This window comes from Triplophysa dalaica, chromosome 7 (assembly GCF_015846415.1).
Source record: "Triplophysa dalaica isolate WHDGS20190420 chromosome 7, ASM1584641v1, whole genome shotgun sequence".
Lineage (NCBI taxonomy): Eukaryota > Metazoa > Chordata > Actinopteri > Cypriniformes > Nemacheilidae > Triplophysa > Triplophysa dalaica.
This window is the reverse complement of record NC_079548.1, coordinates 15658712-15676163: the sequence shown is the minus strand read 5'-3', so window position 1 is coordinate 15676163 and position 17452 is coordinate 15658712. Positions and strand designations below refer to the sequence as shown.

At 38.7% G+C, this 17452-nt stretch overlaps 1 protein-coding gene across 2 annotated transcripts; it reads right to left on the bottom strand.

The window, feature by feature from the left end:
• Positions 1-109: 109 nt before the first annotated feature.
• On the bottom strand, positions 110-15636 carry LOC130426833 (mitogen-activated protein kinase kinase kinase 14-like). Of its 2 annotated transcripts, none has more exons than XM_056753784.1 (16): positions 15481-15636; positions 9407-9645; positions 9279-9318; positions 8973-9156; positions 7656-7988; positions 5822-5956; positions 5614-5743; positions 5325-5453; positions 3176-3274; positions 2923-3080; positions 1997-2147; positions 1555-1911; positions 1348-1454; positions 1064-1199; positions 817-917; positions 110-727 (listed from the first exon to the last, which is right to left on the bottom strand). In XM_056753784.1, exons 2-16 carry the CDS (start codon positions 9633-9635, stop codon positions 527-529), a joined length of 2490 nt encoding a protein of 829 aa, XP_056609762.1. In that variant the 5' UTR covers positions 9636-9645; positions 15481-15636; the 3' UTR covers positions 110-526. The 2 variants fall into 2 exon arrangements, with proteins under 2 accessions (XP_056609762.1, XP_056609763.1); XM_056753785.1 differs by lacking the exon at positions 15481-15636 and adding an exon at positions 12640-12799.
• Between the last annotated feature and the right edge of the window lie 1816 nt (positions 15637-17452).

Here is a 17452-nt window from a genome sequence, read left to right as displayed (position 1 = left end):
ACGATTTTCATGTACTTTCTGAGCCACCAAAAACATTCTGTTAATTAAAGTTATGTAAAGAAATTCAACTGCATGTCGAGATTTTCTGCAATCACAGATAAGACAGCACTTAAAGAATGTTTGACTTTATTAAACATTGAAATAACTTTAAAACAAAGGCGACACGTTAATTAAAAAACATCTGGGATCTGCATCTGCAAATGTCTTTACAAGTACACCACAAAGACGATTTCATCTAATTCATAAGTGCTTAAAAGTAAGGCATTGTCATCATCGGATGAAAACATTGTCCCCTGTTATACGTTTTTTTCCCAGAGGTCTTTAAAATATATCTTGTCATGAAATTATCTTATGAAGGGTTATGATGCAAGGTATGGAAAAACCTGAAATGTCAACATCTTGCAAATTTCAAGAATGTAAACCAAACATATGACAGTGAATGACAATATTATAAAAATGGCTCAAAAAAAGATGGACAGGCATGGCTGGCAAAAGAAACCTGACAGAGGCTGATTTTTGGGACAAATCAGTCTCTAGTCTCAAGGACCCCATCTTTGATCCTCCAGCTCCATGCCATTGTGCAGCAAGGGGTGTGTCCATTTTGATGATAGTGGCTGCAGTCAGGAGCGGAAACACAACGCAAGAACAGGCTGCCTTCTGAAACTTCTTTTTCATGGACCACTGAGCAGCCATTCTCGGTTTGTAGACTGAACACTTTCTCTGAGATCTGCAGAAGAAAGAAAAATATGACAAACAGTACTTGCAAACAGAAGTATGTGTGCTGCATCGGATGCCTTGTACACACAGACTGCATACCTGATCACTGATTCCTTTTGCAATGTGGCCTATATTCACTCTTGGAGTCTCCCGAATATGAAGGCATTTCCCGTTGAAGTCTCTGATGTGAACATCCACCCCTGAACAGACAAAGAACAGGCATGAGACAAATATCCCTGCCCACTTATCTGATACATGTCATCCTGAAATATCTCAACAAGTATGTGAAGCTGTCACAATAACATCTGGTGGTTTACTTTTCTTTAAGAGAGAATGGTTTACGCACCCTCAAAGCAACGAGGAGGATGATGTGTGGGGACGAGCCAGTCTCTGTTGAAGCTTTGGCCATCCTGTTGGCTGTTGTAGGAAAACACACCCGAGCTGAGGTCATCTCCAAGGCTGTCTGACCAGCGTCCTGAATCCTAGAGTAAAAAAGTGAGAGACTATTGAATTCAAATGAATTGACAGTTAAGAAAGCAAAGAAAGATTTTCCAAACGTGTTATCCACCAGCAGCCAACAGGTAAGGGCGTTCATCGCCAATGTTATTTCATCAAGGTAAATATATTTACCTTGTCCCAGTATTCTCTGGTGGAAATGCAATCGCTACTCAGGCAGGACAGCAGTTGCTCCTGTAACTCAGGAGAGTGTGGCAGGGAAAGACTGCTCAGGTAGAAATCTACACATAGTGAGAGAGTACAAAAGTGTAACATTAAAATCTGTTGATCATCACAAAATTATATAAAAACACAGTAAATGTGCTAGAGGTTAAAACAAACCTCTCTCCAGTCTCCATTGCTCATTGGTTCCTGTAGGTTCTGTCTCTGTCTTATTGTTTATCTGAGGCTCAGGTGATGGGGCTTGAATGTGGATCAGTGACTGTGGAGGAGATTGACCTTCATCTCTTCTATCCTCTGTCTGTTTCCACTGTGATCCCTCATCTGGTTTCTCAACCTGTTTCTCGGCATCATCTCTCCTATTCTGCTCTGAGCTCATCCACTGCAGCTTAGAGCTATGAGAGGAAGCGGTGTTTTGTGATGTGGTGGGTGTGGTCGAATGGGCGGAGTCCGGTTCCTCTGGCCTTCCCAAAGGTTTCTGATAAGTCCCTCCTCTTGCCGGGCTGCTAAATCCTCCAACTGCAAGACATTGACGATACATATTTGTATTGTTTTATATTTAATAAAAGCAAGTTTCTTCATATACAAATAACATTAAATGTACCTTCTTTGAGTGCTTTAGCCGTTTTAGCGATGAGGTCAATGGCAGACACTCGCTGGTTTGGATCTTTCTGCAGTCCTGCCTTTATGACATCAGCAGTGTGTGAGCTGCAGTCATGTGGGATTTCTCTCAGCGGTGGAGGTTCTGTAGCTATCTGTGACCATACAAACACAAGAAATATTTGTTCGCTTTTAAGTGCTATAACAATATTTTGAAACCTGTAAGACACATCAACGCAAAACGTTTACTTATAGCCTCTCATAATCTGGTCATTTCATGCGTTTTCTCAGATCGGATACCTTTCCGATCGTGAAAAGACCAGGTGTAAATGGCCTCCAAAACGCATTCAAGGTTGATTTAAATCCGATCTCTAAACCACTTCAGGAGGTGGTCTGGGACGCATTCCTGTCAAAACTAAACAAGTCTAAATGCATCTGGTTGTTGAAAACCACATACGTCAGCGCTTTACTCCTCCCAAATGGATGCACGTCACTAGCATTAGCCGGCATGACAGCAGAAGAAGCAAACATGGATTACGCGCAAGGATGGAGCAGCCACGAAACCCATAATTTGTGTATGGAGCGACATTTTAAATGTAGTAGTGGCGACAATGAAAATGCGGCACAAATGAAATGCTGCTTTTTGTTGAGTAGGCGTTGTGGTAAGCGTTTTTTTTTGGAATGCATTCGCAAACCAAGATAGAGAAGAATTACTGCCAGTGGCTGCCATTTCAGTTCAGCTGATGTGTATTTGCATTTTGCGCGAGAACATAAGAGCAGATTCATATCAGTTCAGCTCAAAAGCATTCATGTGGCCAAATGTAAATCGATACGATTTGAAACAAATCGGATAGCTATCCGATCCGAGAAAACGTATGAAGTGACCAGGTGTAAATAGCCTCTAAAATGCAGTGTCCAATCAGGACTTACCTTGAGGCAGAGTGGGCGGGAATAATAGCGGGTCCATGGATGACAGCCATTGAGCATGTGCAAAAGCATACAACAGCTACTCCAAATATCTGCTTTTGAAGAGCGGGGTTCAGCCATCACCACTTCAGGTGCCATGTGAGTCTCTGTGCCTTTCAGCCCTAAACCAACATACAAACATAGTTCATGTTTATTTTTTACTCAAAGCAAATGTTTTTTTTTTTTGAGGCTGTGATCATACTACATATGAACTTACCCCGACAAAAACTGCGTCCTTGTTGGTCTGTTCTTTCTGATTGTCCAAAGTCACACAGGAATGCATCTTTCCCATCCTCTGACAGCAAAACGTTATCCGCTGAAAAAGCACACAAACAGGAAAACACAAAGTGAACGTGTTTTACTAGTCACTCACTACTCAAAACATTACATCTATTGTTTATTTAAAAAAATGAGAAGCATTTATAGCCAAAAAAAGTAATAAGACAGGATATTTGCCTCTGTCTTGAAAACACATGTAACAACTTTTGAAAATACCCTTCTGACTATGTAATGCCTCTTCTCCAGATCTAACATTATTAACTATCATTTCCAAAAATGTATTGTTTTATCATTTTTATATAATGTATATTTGATGATATTATACTAACAAATTTTGCACAATAAGACACTGAACGTGTATTGAGTGACCAAATGAAGGAAAAATTAATTTCATGTTGACTTTCAACATTAAAAAGTATAAGCAAGTGCTTAAAAAAGCACATCTCTTCCCATAAGTCTTTGTTTAAGCAGCTGACATAAGCTGCTGCTTCCAGGAAAAGTTAAAATGGGAGTGTGAGAGACTTTCGGTTTCCAAACAGTAATTCAGTCCAATAAGCTTTGTTTTTAAAATACTGCTTGGTACATATTTGGACACCAGATGGCGCTGCAGGTGACAAACTAGAAAGGATGTAGTGTTTACTTATCTTCCCTTTATGAATATAAATCTATGCAATATATAGACCTAATACTGTAATTGTATGTCTTTCTGTATTATATATGGTGGCTTTGTCGCTCACTTTCGTGTTTGTTTGTCTTCTTGAGCTCTTTTTCTCACCCTCCCCCCTTCATCTGTAGCTCATGAGTCACTGTGGGAAATTCCCAGCCCTTGGTGCACACACACTCACACACACCGTATTCTGATCTCCTTTTCTCTTTTTCTCTCTCTCTCTCTCTCTCTCTCTCTCTCTCTCTCTCTCTCTCTCATACACACACACAAACGACCTCACTGCTTTACCACAGGTGCAGTTTGCCTCACCCTATTCCTCAGAAAGCCCAAATCCAACCACAAAACAACACATGGATCACATTAAATCACAGATCCGAAAATGATGCCGTTCTCAAAGTTGTTTACACAACTATTTAACTAAACATATGTCAGATTTGAGTGTTTTCTGTGTTTTAACTTTGAAAAGAACAATGGGAAAACTTTATTGCTAAAAAGTGGTCTTTTATGGCCGGGGAGACTTTATGGATTTGTTATTCCATCACAGTGGATCATTCCATCATTTACATTGTGTCATTTAGCAGATATGAAGCGACTTACAAATGGGTGAGCATTCAACGTTTTGCCTTAAAGTGATAGTTCACCCCCCCCCAAAAAAAATTCTGTCATCATCTACTCACCTTCTTGTCATTTTAAACCTGTACGACTTTCTTCCCCAGAACACACAAGAAGATATTTTGAAGAATGTTGTCAATTGGCCCCCATTCACTTGCATTGGTTTTGTGTCCATCCATTAGAAGTGAATGTGGGCCAGTGCTGTTCATTTACCAACATTCTTCAAAATCTCTTATTTTGTGTTCTGCAGGAAAATGAAAGTCATAAAGGTTTACAATGACAAGAGGGTGAGTAAATGATGACAGAACGTTCATTTTTGGGTGAACTATCACTTCAAGAGCCAACAAATAAGCATAATACACAAGTAAAGCCTAAAAAGCAAAAGGAGACTTGCTTATGTTTTTTCTGCTATAAATAAAAACCCTTGTTATCACACAAATCTTCTTTAAAAAGATGTCAACCATGTTTCAAACGGTGCATAGATTCTTCAAAATCATAAAGTCTTGGAAAATTTCTACTTTAAATTTTATATTTTAATCACCAAATGAGTATTTTTGCTGGTTATGTTTCCCTTTTTTGTTGTTGAGAAAGTATAAACAAATTAAACAGCTATTAACAAAAATTTCCATTCAAAATGTTCAACTTCAATACTTTATTTTGTCAACTCTGAACATTTGACACTGTCGATATATTTTGTTCTCATAGTAGAAATCTGGGAAACAGGACAATCTCATAACTTTGCTATCCTATGGGATGTTTCCAAATAACTGTGGCGGATCACTCCACAGAAGTCATTCTGATGTCTTACCTTTGATATCGAGGTGAAGGACACGCTTCCTATGCAGGTGATCTAGCGCCCCCGCTACCTGATGAAGGTAGTGCAGGGACAAATCTTCCGGCAGACGTCCTCTTTCCACCAACAGCTGCCCTACAGAACCTGGGGACAGTGCAAATAAAGCAAACGATTACATAAACCATGAAGATCTTTCAGAACCCACACAATCGTGTATGCAGAACATTTGAAATGAGCCTTGAATGTGTCCCTAAGGTGGCCAAAGGGTTTTTGCATGCAAATAAGTGAGAATATGAGTTCTTACTGGATTTAAGGTCCATGAACAGGATGATGGACGGACCTTCACGCACCACTCCAAAGAATTCCACCACCCGAGGAGACTGTAGGACACTCCACGAGCCCACCTCCTCGCTGCTGAAACTCACCAATGGCACCTGAAAACACATCCAAAAACAACTCAGCAATGCGAACTAAAAGAAATCTGGATGTCGAAGGGGTTACAATGTTCATACCTTTTTGGCGGCGCACATGAAACCAGTGCCTTTGTCTTTGACGCTGAAGACCTCTCCAAATGATCCCTCCTTCAGAAACGCACAGCGTTCATACTCCCGTCCCTCTCTGTACTCAAAATTCACCGGTTGTAGCCCCTAAAAAAAGGCATTTGAGATTTTAGGAAACCACAATTGGTTAAAATTATTAGCATTATCCCTGTAATATGACAGTACAGAGCTTTAATCTACGCATAAGCATAAACGCTTTTATTGGTTTGAATCTCAGGTGAAATATGACTTGAATTGCAGACTAAATTTTGTTACTAGGAGCACTGTAGCCCCTTACTGAAATTTTTCGGAGCTAAAATTTAAGGGAACACCTTAGATCAGCCTGTAATGCAATTATTTACATTTTCCCCCCAAATAGCTGTATTACAGACAAATAATTTGATAATAAATAGACTTTACTCACAGAAATTACAATTTCTGAGTAATTGACATTACTCAATAATACCAGGGTTTTTTGTCAAAGCTTTGCTAAAATTACGAAAAAAATCTGCAGAATTCTGTGGAAGATTTTTAAATGCTTTTACATTTGTACAAAAATGTAAATTTGTGTACATGTGCTAAAATAGTTGTAAAATACAACCTGTCTATGCATTTAATTGCACAGGTGACAGGGGTTTGCTTCTGCTCATCATTTAGAAAGAGGCAGAGCCTTCAGAGAAGAGACTGTTTAAAATCTAAATACACCAGACCAAATTAGTACTGAATTCATTTGAACCAACAGAAAATGTGCATGTCATTTTGTATGGAAAAGTATATATTTTATTGTTTATAGTGTTGCAGCAAAACAAAAGGGCTCATCTTAATACGTTCTTATGATTTTATTGTGTATTAAGAACACTTTTGATCATGTTCACTAGTACACAATGTAAAAGATAACTTTACATAAAGTAAACAAGAGCATTCGCCTGTCGTTCGTTCTTGTAGTGAACGGATTGGAAATGATTCAGCGCTGTCTCAAGTGATAAGCGGCTAAATGGCGTATTCTGAACCTATCCGCGGTTAGTTTTGTTTCAAACGTCTCTCAAATATCAAATCGTTCATTCTCCGGCTCAAAATAATCCATCACAGCGAACAGCGAGTTGTAGTAATGCGCTCACGTTGTGTCTGTTACTTGTCAATGAACAGCTGAGCTGCGACCGACGCGCTGACAGCGAGCAAGATCAGTTAACCACCCGCGCACATCGTGCAGCTCTGGACTCTACCCTTCTCACACACATAGGCCTACACTGGTGGGCTCACGATCTACTTCGATTTTCACATGAGATATAACAACTAGAAAAAAATCTAAATTGGCATGAAGTCGCATCTGCTCGCACTTGTAAAAATACACTCGCGCTGTCTCAAAAACTAGTCCCAGTCTGGAGGCCTGAAATGTCACGTGAAAATGCCATTTTGCATCAATTTTCACTTGAAAATGTGTCAGGTTAATACGCATGACTTCAAGTTTTTACAGTGTTTTCTTCAATCTATTTGTAAGGAAACTCCCTAAGCAGAACTAGGCTGGTGAGGTAAACATGAAACCTCAAGTGATCGCATGAAAACAGGAAACCGCAAGGCTCTTTCTTCCTCTCTGTATTACTATGCCTATGTTGTCTTTATCTTTATTGTTCGTAGGACTTTGTGAGCTTGTATGACTGTTTGGCGGTGTACTTCTATGCAAATTTGTATTTTAGCACGCAAGACGACGTGACGTTGTGTCATACTCTTTCGGTATGAGGTTATCTGTGTGTCAATTTCAACATGCCGTATGCATGTGGGCGGTTTGAGATTATGTATTTAAAATCACCTCTTTAAAAAGAATGCCTTCATTCTTGTCGCTCTCCTCTCGTTCATCCTCGTCTCTCTCTCTGTCCTCTCTCAAGACATCTTTGACAAAGCCGTGTGCAAAGAAACGGTCTTCTGTTGTGACAAAGTCCCTGAGGGCCGTAACACCCAGTGGGCATTCGGTCTCGCTCTCTTGAGTGTATCTCTGGCAGGAGGACTGTCGCGGGAAGGAGGTCTGTCGGGCCTCACACTGATAAGGGTACGACGGGGCTTCTGTTTCCTGCACAGACACCCGTTCTGTGATAAGGGCACGGCTGGGGTATGAACTGCTACTGCTGCACACTGAGTCTGCAACCTAAATTAAGAAGATTTGACAGGAAAGAAAGACATTTGTCAGGCATTTAAGAAAAACAGAAGCCTTAAGGAATGTATTTGTGTATGCCTAAGTGTGAATCTTTTGCTTCATCCCGGTTTATCCTGCCGGACTTGAGCTAATCGTTGCTTTTCTCAGGGATATAATCTAGTCTTTGATTTACATTAAAAATATATCAAAATAAGACAGACTATATTTTGTATTTGCAAATGTTTTTGTACCCACTGAGTATTGTAAGCCTCGCAACGTCAGTCTTTAACAAAGTCAGTTTAGAGAAGTCGTGCAACTCGGAGGCCATGCTTGCAACGCGCCTCCGGGCAGTTTTTATGTACTTCAAACAAGAGTGAATGGGGAATACTGATATATCTACAATGGCTGGCCTAAATCCCGATTAAACAACATATTTAAAAACAACATTTAAAAATGACATAAGCTTTACCATAAAGTTTGTTTCCTATGATCAAATTACATTTAATTCATTATTTTAGTAGGCATCCCCAAAGCTTCACTAGGGCGGCCATATTGAGCGTTGCGTCCCTCCCCAATCATTTCAACGTTAATATTAATATCTCTGACTTTAATTTGAAAATTGATTTATAAGATAGCTGTTACCTGTATATATATTGTACATATACATTTTCATATAGGCAGTTGTGGATCAGATATTTCATTATACATATCGCTGTCCTTCTGAAACCTCGGATGTCCAAATTCACAGTTTTTCAGAACACTGTACTTTTTAAATGATTAAATACAGTGTTGTCAAAGTTGTTGAGCACTTTCCAATACTTTTTATTGGTTAGATATTTGCAAAACCCAGTGACAAACATAAAGGCTGCCTAATAACAATGATTTATAGCAAAAATACAAATCAAGAAATATGGAGATAAGAGGTTTCAGAAGGACAGCAGTGATATATATTAATTATGCCTCAAATATATTATTATTATTACAGTAACAACTGACCTGAACAAGTCCACTGTCCTGTTCTGGCACTCCGGTGAGTCCTCTAACTCCATCTCTTTCTTGGCTTTCTTTCTCCACTCGTATCCGCCGCTGTCTCTTACGCCGTTTCTTCCTGGGCCGACCGTGAGAGACAGAGCTCAGAAGGGACGAAGAGGAGACGCTAACGTGCACGCGGTTTTTGTGGCTGAAAAAGATTAAGGGTTTTTATTCTTCAGGAACAGAAACAATGGAGGTCACACTGTACATTTCTGGTATTAAAAATTAACAAGGGGACGCATGTGTTCATGTGGGCGAAGTGAGGTTTACCTGCCATTAGGACAGAACTCTTGGGAATCCTGTGACTCGCCTACATAAAAAGAAAAAAACATTCATTTATTCTCTGTAAAAAAGTAATAGTTCTTACCAAAAGTATATGTCAACCCATTGATACTTACACTCTGCTTGAGCAATGATGGACTGTTTCTCCGTGCCGTGTGTACACCCATGATAAGCAGTTCCCTGATTTATCCACAGGATGAAATTGGTCTGCTGATAATTTTTATCCAGGTCTCCTCGTTTGCTGTCCGTGTGGGACATTGGGCTGGAGCTTAAGCAGGCCAGATTTTTCATATCACGTTGGACCATATGGGAAAACGGGACGGTGGAGTTCAATATCCTCGGCATCTTTGAAGTCCTAAAAAACAGAGGTGATACTTTGTTTTCAAATCTCATCAAGGTCGCACACACAGTCACACATCATAACCGCTCCACAGACAAAGACACCACACACCTGGCCTTCTCTATCCCGCAAGCAATGGCAGCTATTTTCTTTCAGACATGATAAGATGATACAAACTTGTTTTTTGTTCCTCTTATAAGCGATTCGCTCACAACGCATGAACTTTGCACCTGCTGTCTGACTTAGGACACTGTGTTTACTGTGAACACAAAGACTCTATTCTCCACTTGATCACTTCCTTCTTCTAAAGGTTGATCTCAGGAGTGGGCGGAGCCGGGAACACCACTGAGATCTGCTGAGGATGAAATATGAGCTTCAAGCGGTTGTCAAGATAAGAGCAGGCTGTATGTTCAAAACACTTTTGCTGTGTTTTCCGCACTCCCCTCCCTTCACAAGCACCCATTTTAGCGATAAATACAATCCAAGGACTCATTTGTGTAACGAAAAAGACCACATTTTAAATATTTTATCAGCATCTCTGATCAATTACCAAACTGACTGAGGCTGTTATCATAAACATTTTTGTCTATTTCTTACTACTTCATTGCGAGTAAATGTGGGAGGTGACATATCACAAAGATCTTTTCCTTATTTGATTACATTTACATTTAAATTTTTCATTTGACAGATGCTTTAATCCAAAGCGACTTACAAGTAGGAGAGCATATAAACATTTTGTCAACACGTTAAACAGTACAGTTAGTTTACGAGGCCAAGCTACTAGGAGGATTAAAGCTGTAGTAAGAAAAGGAGACAATGAACAACAAGAATGTTTTTTTTTTAGACACAAGACATAGACAGTTATTGGTTAGTCAAATAAATGCGTAACAGGTGTGTTTTGAGCTGTTTTTTTTTTTTATTGTGAAGGATGCTGCAGTTCGGGTGGAGGCTGGCAGTTCATTCCACCACAAAGCATTCCCAAAATTCCTGGTAGAAGGAAATGAGTGTGAGATATGTTGTTTAAAGCAATTCAGGCAAGAGTTCACACGAGGTGAGGTTCACATTTTTTCCTACTTCCTCATTGTATAAAAACACTAGCAGCAGCTTGTTGTGTACTTTGATGGACAAACATTAGCAGTGATAGCCGTAAGTAAAGTCACTTTAAAATAAACCATTTACTTAGTTAATTCATTCAGAAATGCATGTCGAGTAAACGCATCACTATTAGCAAGTTATTTCACCTGAAGGAGGGATTCAAGGACACCAATCACAGTGCTTGCGGTCCGCATCGAATTGACGCATTTGCTGCTTCCCAATTCGCCTACTTATACTATGCACTAAAAGTATGTACTGTATTTGTTGTGGAAAACTATAAACATTTGGTTGTGTAGCAAAACAATATGCACACACTGGGACACACTGACAGGAAACGGAAGTGGCCATTGTGGCCTTGGCAACATTGTGGCCATTTGTCACAAACATTAAAATACAGCTCTTATTTCCATTTAAGTATTTATTCACTCATTGTTTCATATGTTTTGTTCACTCTATAGTTATATTTATGAATTAAAGTGATAGTTCACCCAAAAATGTATATTCTGTCATCATTTGCTAATACTCATCATTTCATACCTGCATAAATTACTTTGTTCTGATGAACACAGAGAGAGAGATTTGGAAGAATGACAGCAATTGTCAATTCTGACATATATATCATGGTATATATCATGGTAGTCAAAGATGACCCAGAACTGTTTGTGTTCCTAGATTCTTCAAAATATCTCACATTGTGTTTAACAGAATTTGAAACAACCTGAAGGTGAGTAAATGATTACAGAATTTTTATATTTCGGTGAACTATCCCTATAAGTGACACATCACTTATATAATATTATAAATACAGTAGAGTATCACTAGACTCGACCTAGGCTTCTTGTGGTGAGTTTTGGGTAATATTAGCCAATTCTCTGCATCATTCAGCACTTCGAATTTCTACCGGGAATCTTATGAATACTCTTTTCAACATACTATGATTTGGGACATACTAATTCTATTTTCCAATACTATTTAGGATAGATATTGTGCGAATTGGGATGCAGCAATAGTCACATTTTTGAAGAGGTGTGCGTCAAGCACTATGGTGTAGATGTAAGGTTTCCTGTTAGTACTCTACGTAGGCTACGGCGTAGGTTTGTTGCAGAACCACAAATCGCCGATAGCTAAGCCTTGGCCATCAAACACAGCAGGAAGTTTCTCTCATGCAAGCATCACGAACATTTTATATAAAAAATGTAAATAACCATTATGTAAATTGCTACAGACATTTTGTGACAATATGAATACACGTATATTTTTTCAAGAACCAGAATAATCAAAAATTCTAGTCTTTTAAGTCTTGAGAAACCGTGAAAGATCTCATGCAGTTACAACATGTTGCATCAGTGAGCCTTCATATGACCCCAGTTAATCTTTCCAACACAGTCTCGCTTTCTCACACAAAGCCTCTCTCTCTCTCTCTCTCTCTCTCTCTCTCGGCCGGCCGGCCGTCCCTACAGTTGCGTACCTCTAAACTAAGAGAAAACAGGCCTCCATCTAAAACTGATGTCATCCATGTGGACGCTGCCAAATTCTTATTGGCAGAAAGGAGCCGAATCCTCCATTTTGAATCTTATTTGAAAGGTTGTTGCATCATCAAAATGACTTCAGAGACTATGGAAAGATGAGAAACGATCTCCTTGAGAAGCAATGCATGCAGGAGCAATGAAAGAATGCAGCAATGTCCACAAACTCATTTAAAACAAGCATGATCACATGAGCTAGCAAGTGTCCTGAGCAGAAACTGACAGCATGAGTCCTCTCCTTATAATTTAAAAAAGCTTTACGTTTCAGTCATCTGCACTCATATATACCGACAGTTAGCAAACAGGAATAAATTATTTCGAAACCCCACCAATGTGACTAAAACTCAAGACACATTCTTATCTAAAAAAGAGAGAGAAGATAACATACCAGTTAAGTGTCTTAAATACTGGCTTGTGGTTTTCCAATGCATAAAGCAAACAAATGTATTAGCACTCTTCTCCAAACACTCATTAACTAACACTGTACTGCGACCGCTTCCTTCTCTCTCTCTCCTTCACTCAGTGTGAACATCTGACTTGATACCGCTGCCTCTCTGCCATGTCGAGCGCAAATGCGCTCGGATTGGGTAGGGCTGATTTACGGGAAATCCATCTCCATTTCCCCTCCCTGCTCTCCCCTCCTCCTCCTCTTCTTTTAGGCAGCAGTTCTCAGTAACCTCACCTATCTAAAAGCCTCTCGGGCATTTACTCAACTCCAGTGAGATCCTATTAATAACTTCTATTTGTGCCATTCGTCATTAATCTAATTTTACACTTTACAAAAACTATAAATTAATAAATGATTCAAATTTGTTCTCTCGTTTGAAAGTGTGTATGGCTAAAAACGCTTTTCCTGCCACAGAAGCATTGTTCAAACTTTAGATGTAGCTCATTGAGGATGTCAGGGCATTTAAAGAAATTAAAAAGATCCTTTCCATCGTTGAGTCCCTGCAAACGTGAAACTAGTTAAACATCAATTCAACTGCCCAAGACTTCGCTTCTCAAATACCAATTTCCATACGTGACCCTTACAACCATCCCATTACAAATGTTTGACCTAAAGGGACAGTTCACTCAAAATGCTGTCTTTATTTAGTCGCCTTTAAGTTGTTTCAAATCTGTATAAATATCTATGTTCATTTTGGGTTAACTGTTCCTTTAACAACTACAAGACACAATAGGAGCCATTAATGTTTATCTTAGCTGTTAATTTTCCAGGTAACCGCACATCAAGAGAACATTCAATATCTTGTGATCGCAAAAGCACTTTAACATACAGTGCAGTATAAACAGATACAGCTCTGTTGGTGAGGATATGATGTTAAGAGCCTCAAATCTACAAAAAATAATAAAAGCCAAATGATCTGTTTACATGTCATGCACATCACTAACAGGAAAAACATTTAATAAAACTGCTTCAACTATTCATTGAACGGTTTGAAGCTCAAAACAAGGTTGTAGGCAGGCATGTCAACATAAGTTAGACATATCACTGGATCCCACTGAAAACCACCGTTTTCTCGTTTTCTCTTTGAAAGAGATTTAGCTGAGCCTCAGATTGTTATGACATTAAATATAAATATTGTAACATTAAACACGTTTCAGATATAGCAAAGACAGCAGTAAAATACAACTTGCAACATTACGAAAATAAAATGAAAAACACGAAAGCTGTCACTTCTAACAGGTCAGGGAAACAGGGTAACAATGAGACAAACATTTGATAAAGGGCGTTAACTTTTCTTCATTAGTTATAATACAATGGCGAAACATTGTAATTATCAAAAGGGTAAGTCGAAAGGTTTTTGCAGAAGTGAGGGCCCAGTGCCAGAAGCTGACGAGGAAGAAGGCACACAATGGCGGACAGTGAATTTAGTGAGAAAAGGGATACAGAAGTGTGGATGTTACAACGGAACAGTGTGGTATTGAGGCCAGGGCCAGGGACATGAAGAAAACACACATTCTAAGAGCTATAATGACAGCCTTTACCAAAGAAGTGTGTAACAAAACAAACAGTTTAACCAACGGGATTGTCCACATCACAATGACTTGACAATTTATTGCCAGGCCAACTACAACCAATGTAACTCTGTGTGATATCTGATGCATGCCGGTGTGGAAAATCAAGCTTTTGAAGAAACATTTTTTGAGATTTGTTTTTATAACATTTAATTAAAAGAATGGGCGTTGGTCTCATGACAAAAATTCCCATGTGATGTATTTTTCAATTTATTGCATTTTCGTTGATGTGTTATTACTAAGGACATTTATTAATAAAGTTTATTTTTGTCCAAGATAACAAAAATGCACATTTACAAGATGCATAAAGCAGGAAGTAATAATACAAGGAGGAATGCGACATAATGAGAGTATTTGGGTGTGTGTTTGCGTGACGTGTGAGCACTGTAATAAATGGAATGAGAAAACTCCAGTTATATTAGGCGCTAAAAATCTGTCTTTCCATTTCAGGCATTCAAAACTAAGATGGATGAAAGAGCAAACCGATTGAGGCATGAAAAACAAGAGACAAGTTTTCCAATTTGGGGACTTAAAGGAAAACAGACTGCAGCACACAGATTGAGACATTAGGCAATGACTCATCCACACCCCCACAGAGGAACAGGATGCTTCTGCCCTGAGTATATGCTGCAGTAAAGTCTGATCGCAGATACTGGGGCCCACATCAACCTGTTGACCAGCCCACTGCATACCTACCCCTTACTCAATACCTTACAGGGGCCCCACTGCACAATTGACACCCAGAGACAAAGCACAAGTCTCTTTGCACATTTGTACCGTTGATTTAATCATTTCAATACTACTGTCAATTCATGCACACACTCATTTGAGTAAAAATAAAACGTATATTATGGTGAAACCGCAAATTTGAGTTCCCTTACAAATAACATACACTCGTGATAACTTACATTTACAGTAAAAGCAACTGTAACCTTTTTACACGATTATCACTTTTTAATTGTCATTGTAAATATGTAAATTCTGATTAGTTTTAAATATTTGCCGGTGTCTTTTTTACGGTTTTGCACAAAGTCGTTTTATGACAAACGATGAAATAAAAACGTTTAACTTCCTCCTTCGCGCGCTCCGCCATTTCGTTAAGCGCAAGTCTTTGGCACAGACTGTAATAAATGTAGCGGATGTGGAGATTAAAGACGGACATTCGTGTCGGTCACTATTAGTGTTATTCAGCAAAGTTGAGGGGACTTACCGTAAATTTACAAATCAGACAGCGGAGAATGGTCTCGTTCGGACAGTGTGTCGAGTCGTTCTGGTCTCTTGAGATACAGGAAGACTTCTATGATTCAAACCCTTCTGAGCAGTCTACGTAGACATCATCGCTTGGGCGTTCGGGCGTATTCGCGCGGCTCTCTAGATAGACCGTTCACTAGGATTTGAAACACAACTGGAATATGACGTCACAACAAGCGTTTCATCTCGAAAGTAAAGTTTTCGCTCATAGTGGGCAATGCTAGAGTAAAAAGGCTACATTATCAACACAATGTTGCAAACTGTAAATTATTGCTTTATAGAGTGTCGTCTGACAACTTTTGAACTGTGGTATGTTTTTACAATAATTGTAAATAGAACGTCGCGTATCAGTTCAGGTTATATATGATCGTAACTTCACATTATTACGAAAAATCTACAATTGGTCTACTGTAATACCAATATTGTGTCCTTAAGCGCCATCTCCTGGGTCATTTGGCAAACACATACTGGATGAAAAACAGTCCATGAGATGTTTTTTTAACATCCGATTAGATGTGTTTTAAAAATGAACAAAGTTTGGAAAGATGCCTAGTATCAGACAGAAAAATACAAAACGAATCTTATTAATTGAACTGGATTTTGTGGATCTTTTATTTTCTGGTAGCCTTTTTTTTATTTATGTATGCAATTTATTGCCTTCACATACATTTTCATTGATAATAACAGCAGCAACAAATGAAATGTGTGTACTTTGCAATAGTAGGGAGATGAGCCACCGTTCCCTTTTCTCAAAATCTTGCTCAGGTGTTGCTTTGGACACAGCAAAAATGAATACATTGTACAAATTCTGTACAAACATTTACTTCAGAAGTAAAATTACCAAAATATGCCTGAAACAAGAATCATTTCTGGAAATAGGGCAGGAAAAAGAAGATTCATTCAGAAGGGAAACTCAAAAGATCATTTTTGCACAATTTGAAATTTTTCCTTTTTCTAAGATTTAACTCAACTTTATTTATATAGCGCATTTTACAATTTTCATTGTAACAAAGCAGCTGTACACACATTGAATACAAGAAAAACAACTAAAGGCATATACCTGTAAAATCAAGAAAAAGGTGAAAACACCAAAAGACAGACATACAAATGCTCGCACACATTTGAGGTAAAGGACAGAGAACCACAGGTCAAATATTAAACGGACTATAAATTCTTATATGCAATATTAATTATGTCTAAATTCTAAAGCAGCTTCCCCGGCCAGGCAAATAGTGCAAAACAATATGCAAACAATATGGCGAGGAACCCAAAACTCCAATCGAGAAAAAAAACCTCAGGAGAACCCAGGCCCAACCAGGGGATTCCAGTTCCCCTCTGGCAAAAGCTGCTGCCTCTGCACAAGCTCAACAGTGCTTGCACAACAAGGCTAAATAAAAAAGAAATACATTTACGAATAAGGTAAATTATAGATTTAAGATTATCATTAACAATCAGTTAATGATATCTAACAATTTAGATATTTGTTGCCTAGTGGTAAAACTAAGACCAAGGAAAAAATCATGTCAGCTACAGTCAAAGACTCGGGGGTAGACTTGCCAAAGATTTAAAGACTTCGATTTGCTTAAAAAATGTTTATGGGTAAATGTGATTTTTTTCCTGGCACCAGAGGGGGCCCTCACAATAAACAAAGCAGCGACCAATACGAAACATTGGGAATGACGACAACTAATGAACAACACTTTATGTAGATAAACATTGTTTCCCAAAATAATTCAACAAAATATATTCAATGCAATAAACTACATATTTTCTGTGTCTTAAACGTCTTGTTTTTCCATAACACAAATGGAACCCACATATTTTAAGACGTATACAAAGAATTTGTAAAGCAAGAGAAGAAATCCTTATAAACATACTTTGTGGGAATTGATGATGTGCAAAGGGCATAACAGTGAACAATGAATACGATC

Coding starts and splice junctions, on each gene's coding strand:
- LOC130426833 (XM_056753784.1), bottom strand. CDS start 9,635: ATGCCGAGGATATTGAACTCCACCGTCCCGTTTTCCCATATGGTCCAA. Junction 5,454..5,613: donor GTTCATGGACCTTAAATCCA/GTAAGAACTCAT, acceptor CACTGTCCCCAG/GTTCTGTAGGGCAGCTGTTG. Junction 728..816: donor CAAAAGGAATCAGTGATCAG/GTATGCAGTCTG, acceptor TTTCTTCTGCAG/ATCTCAGAGAAAGTGTTCAG.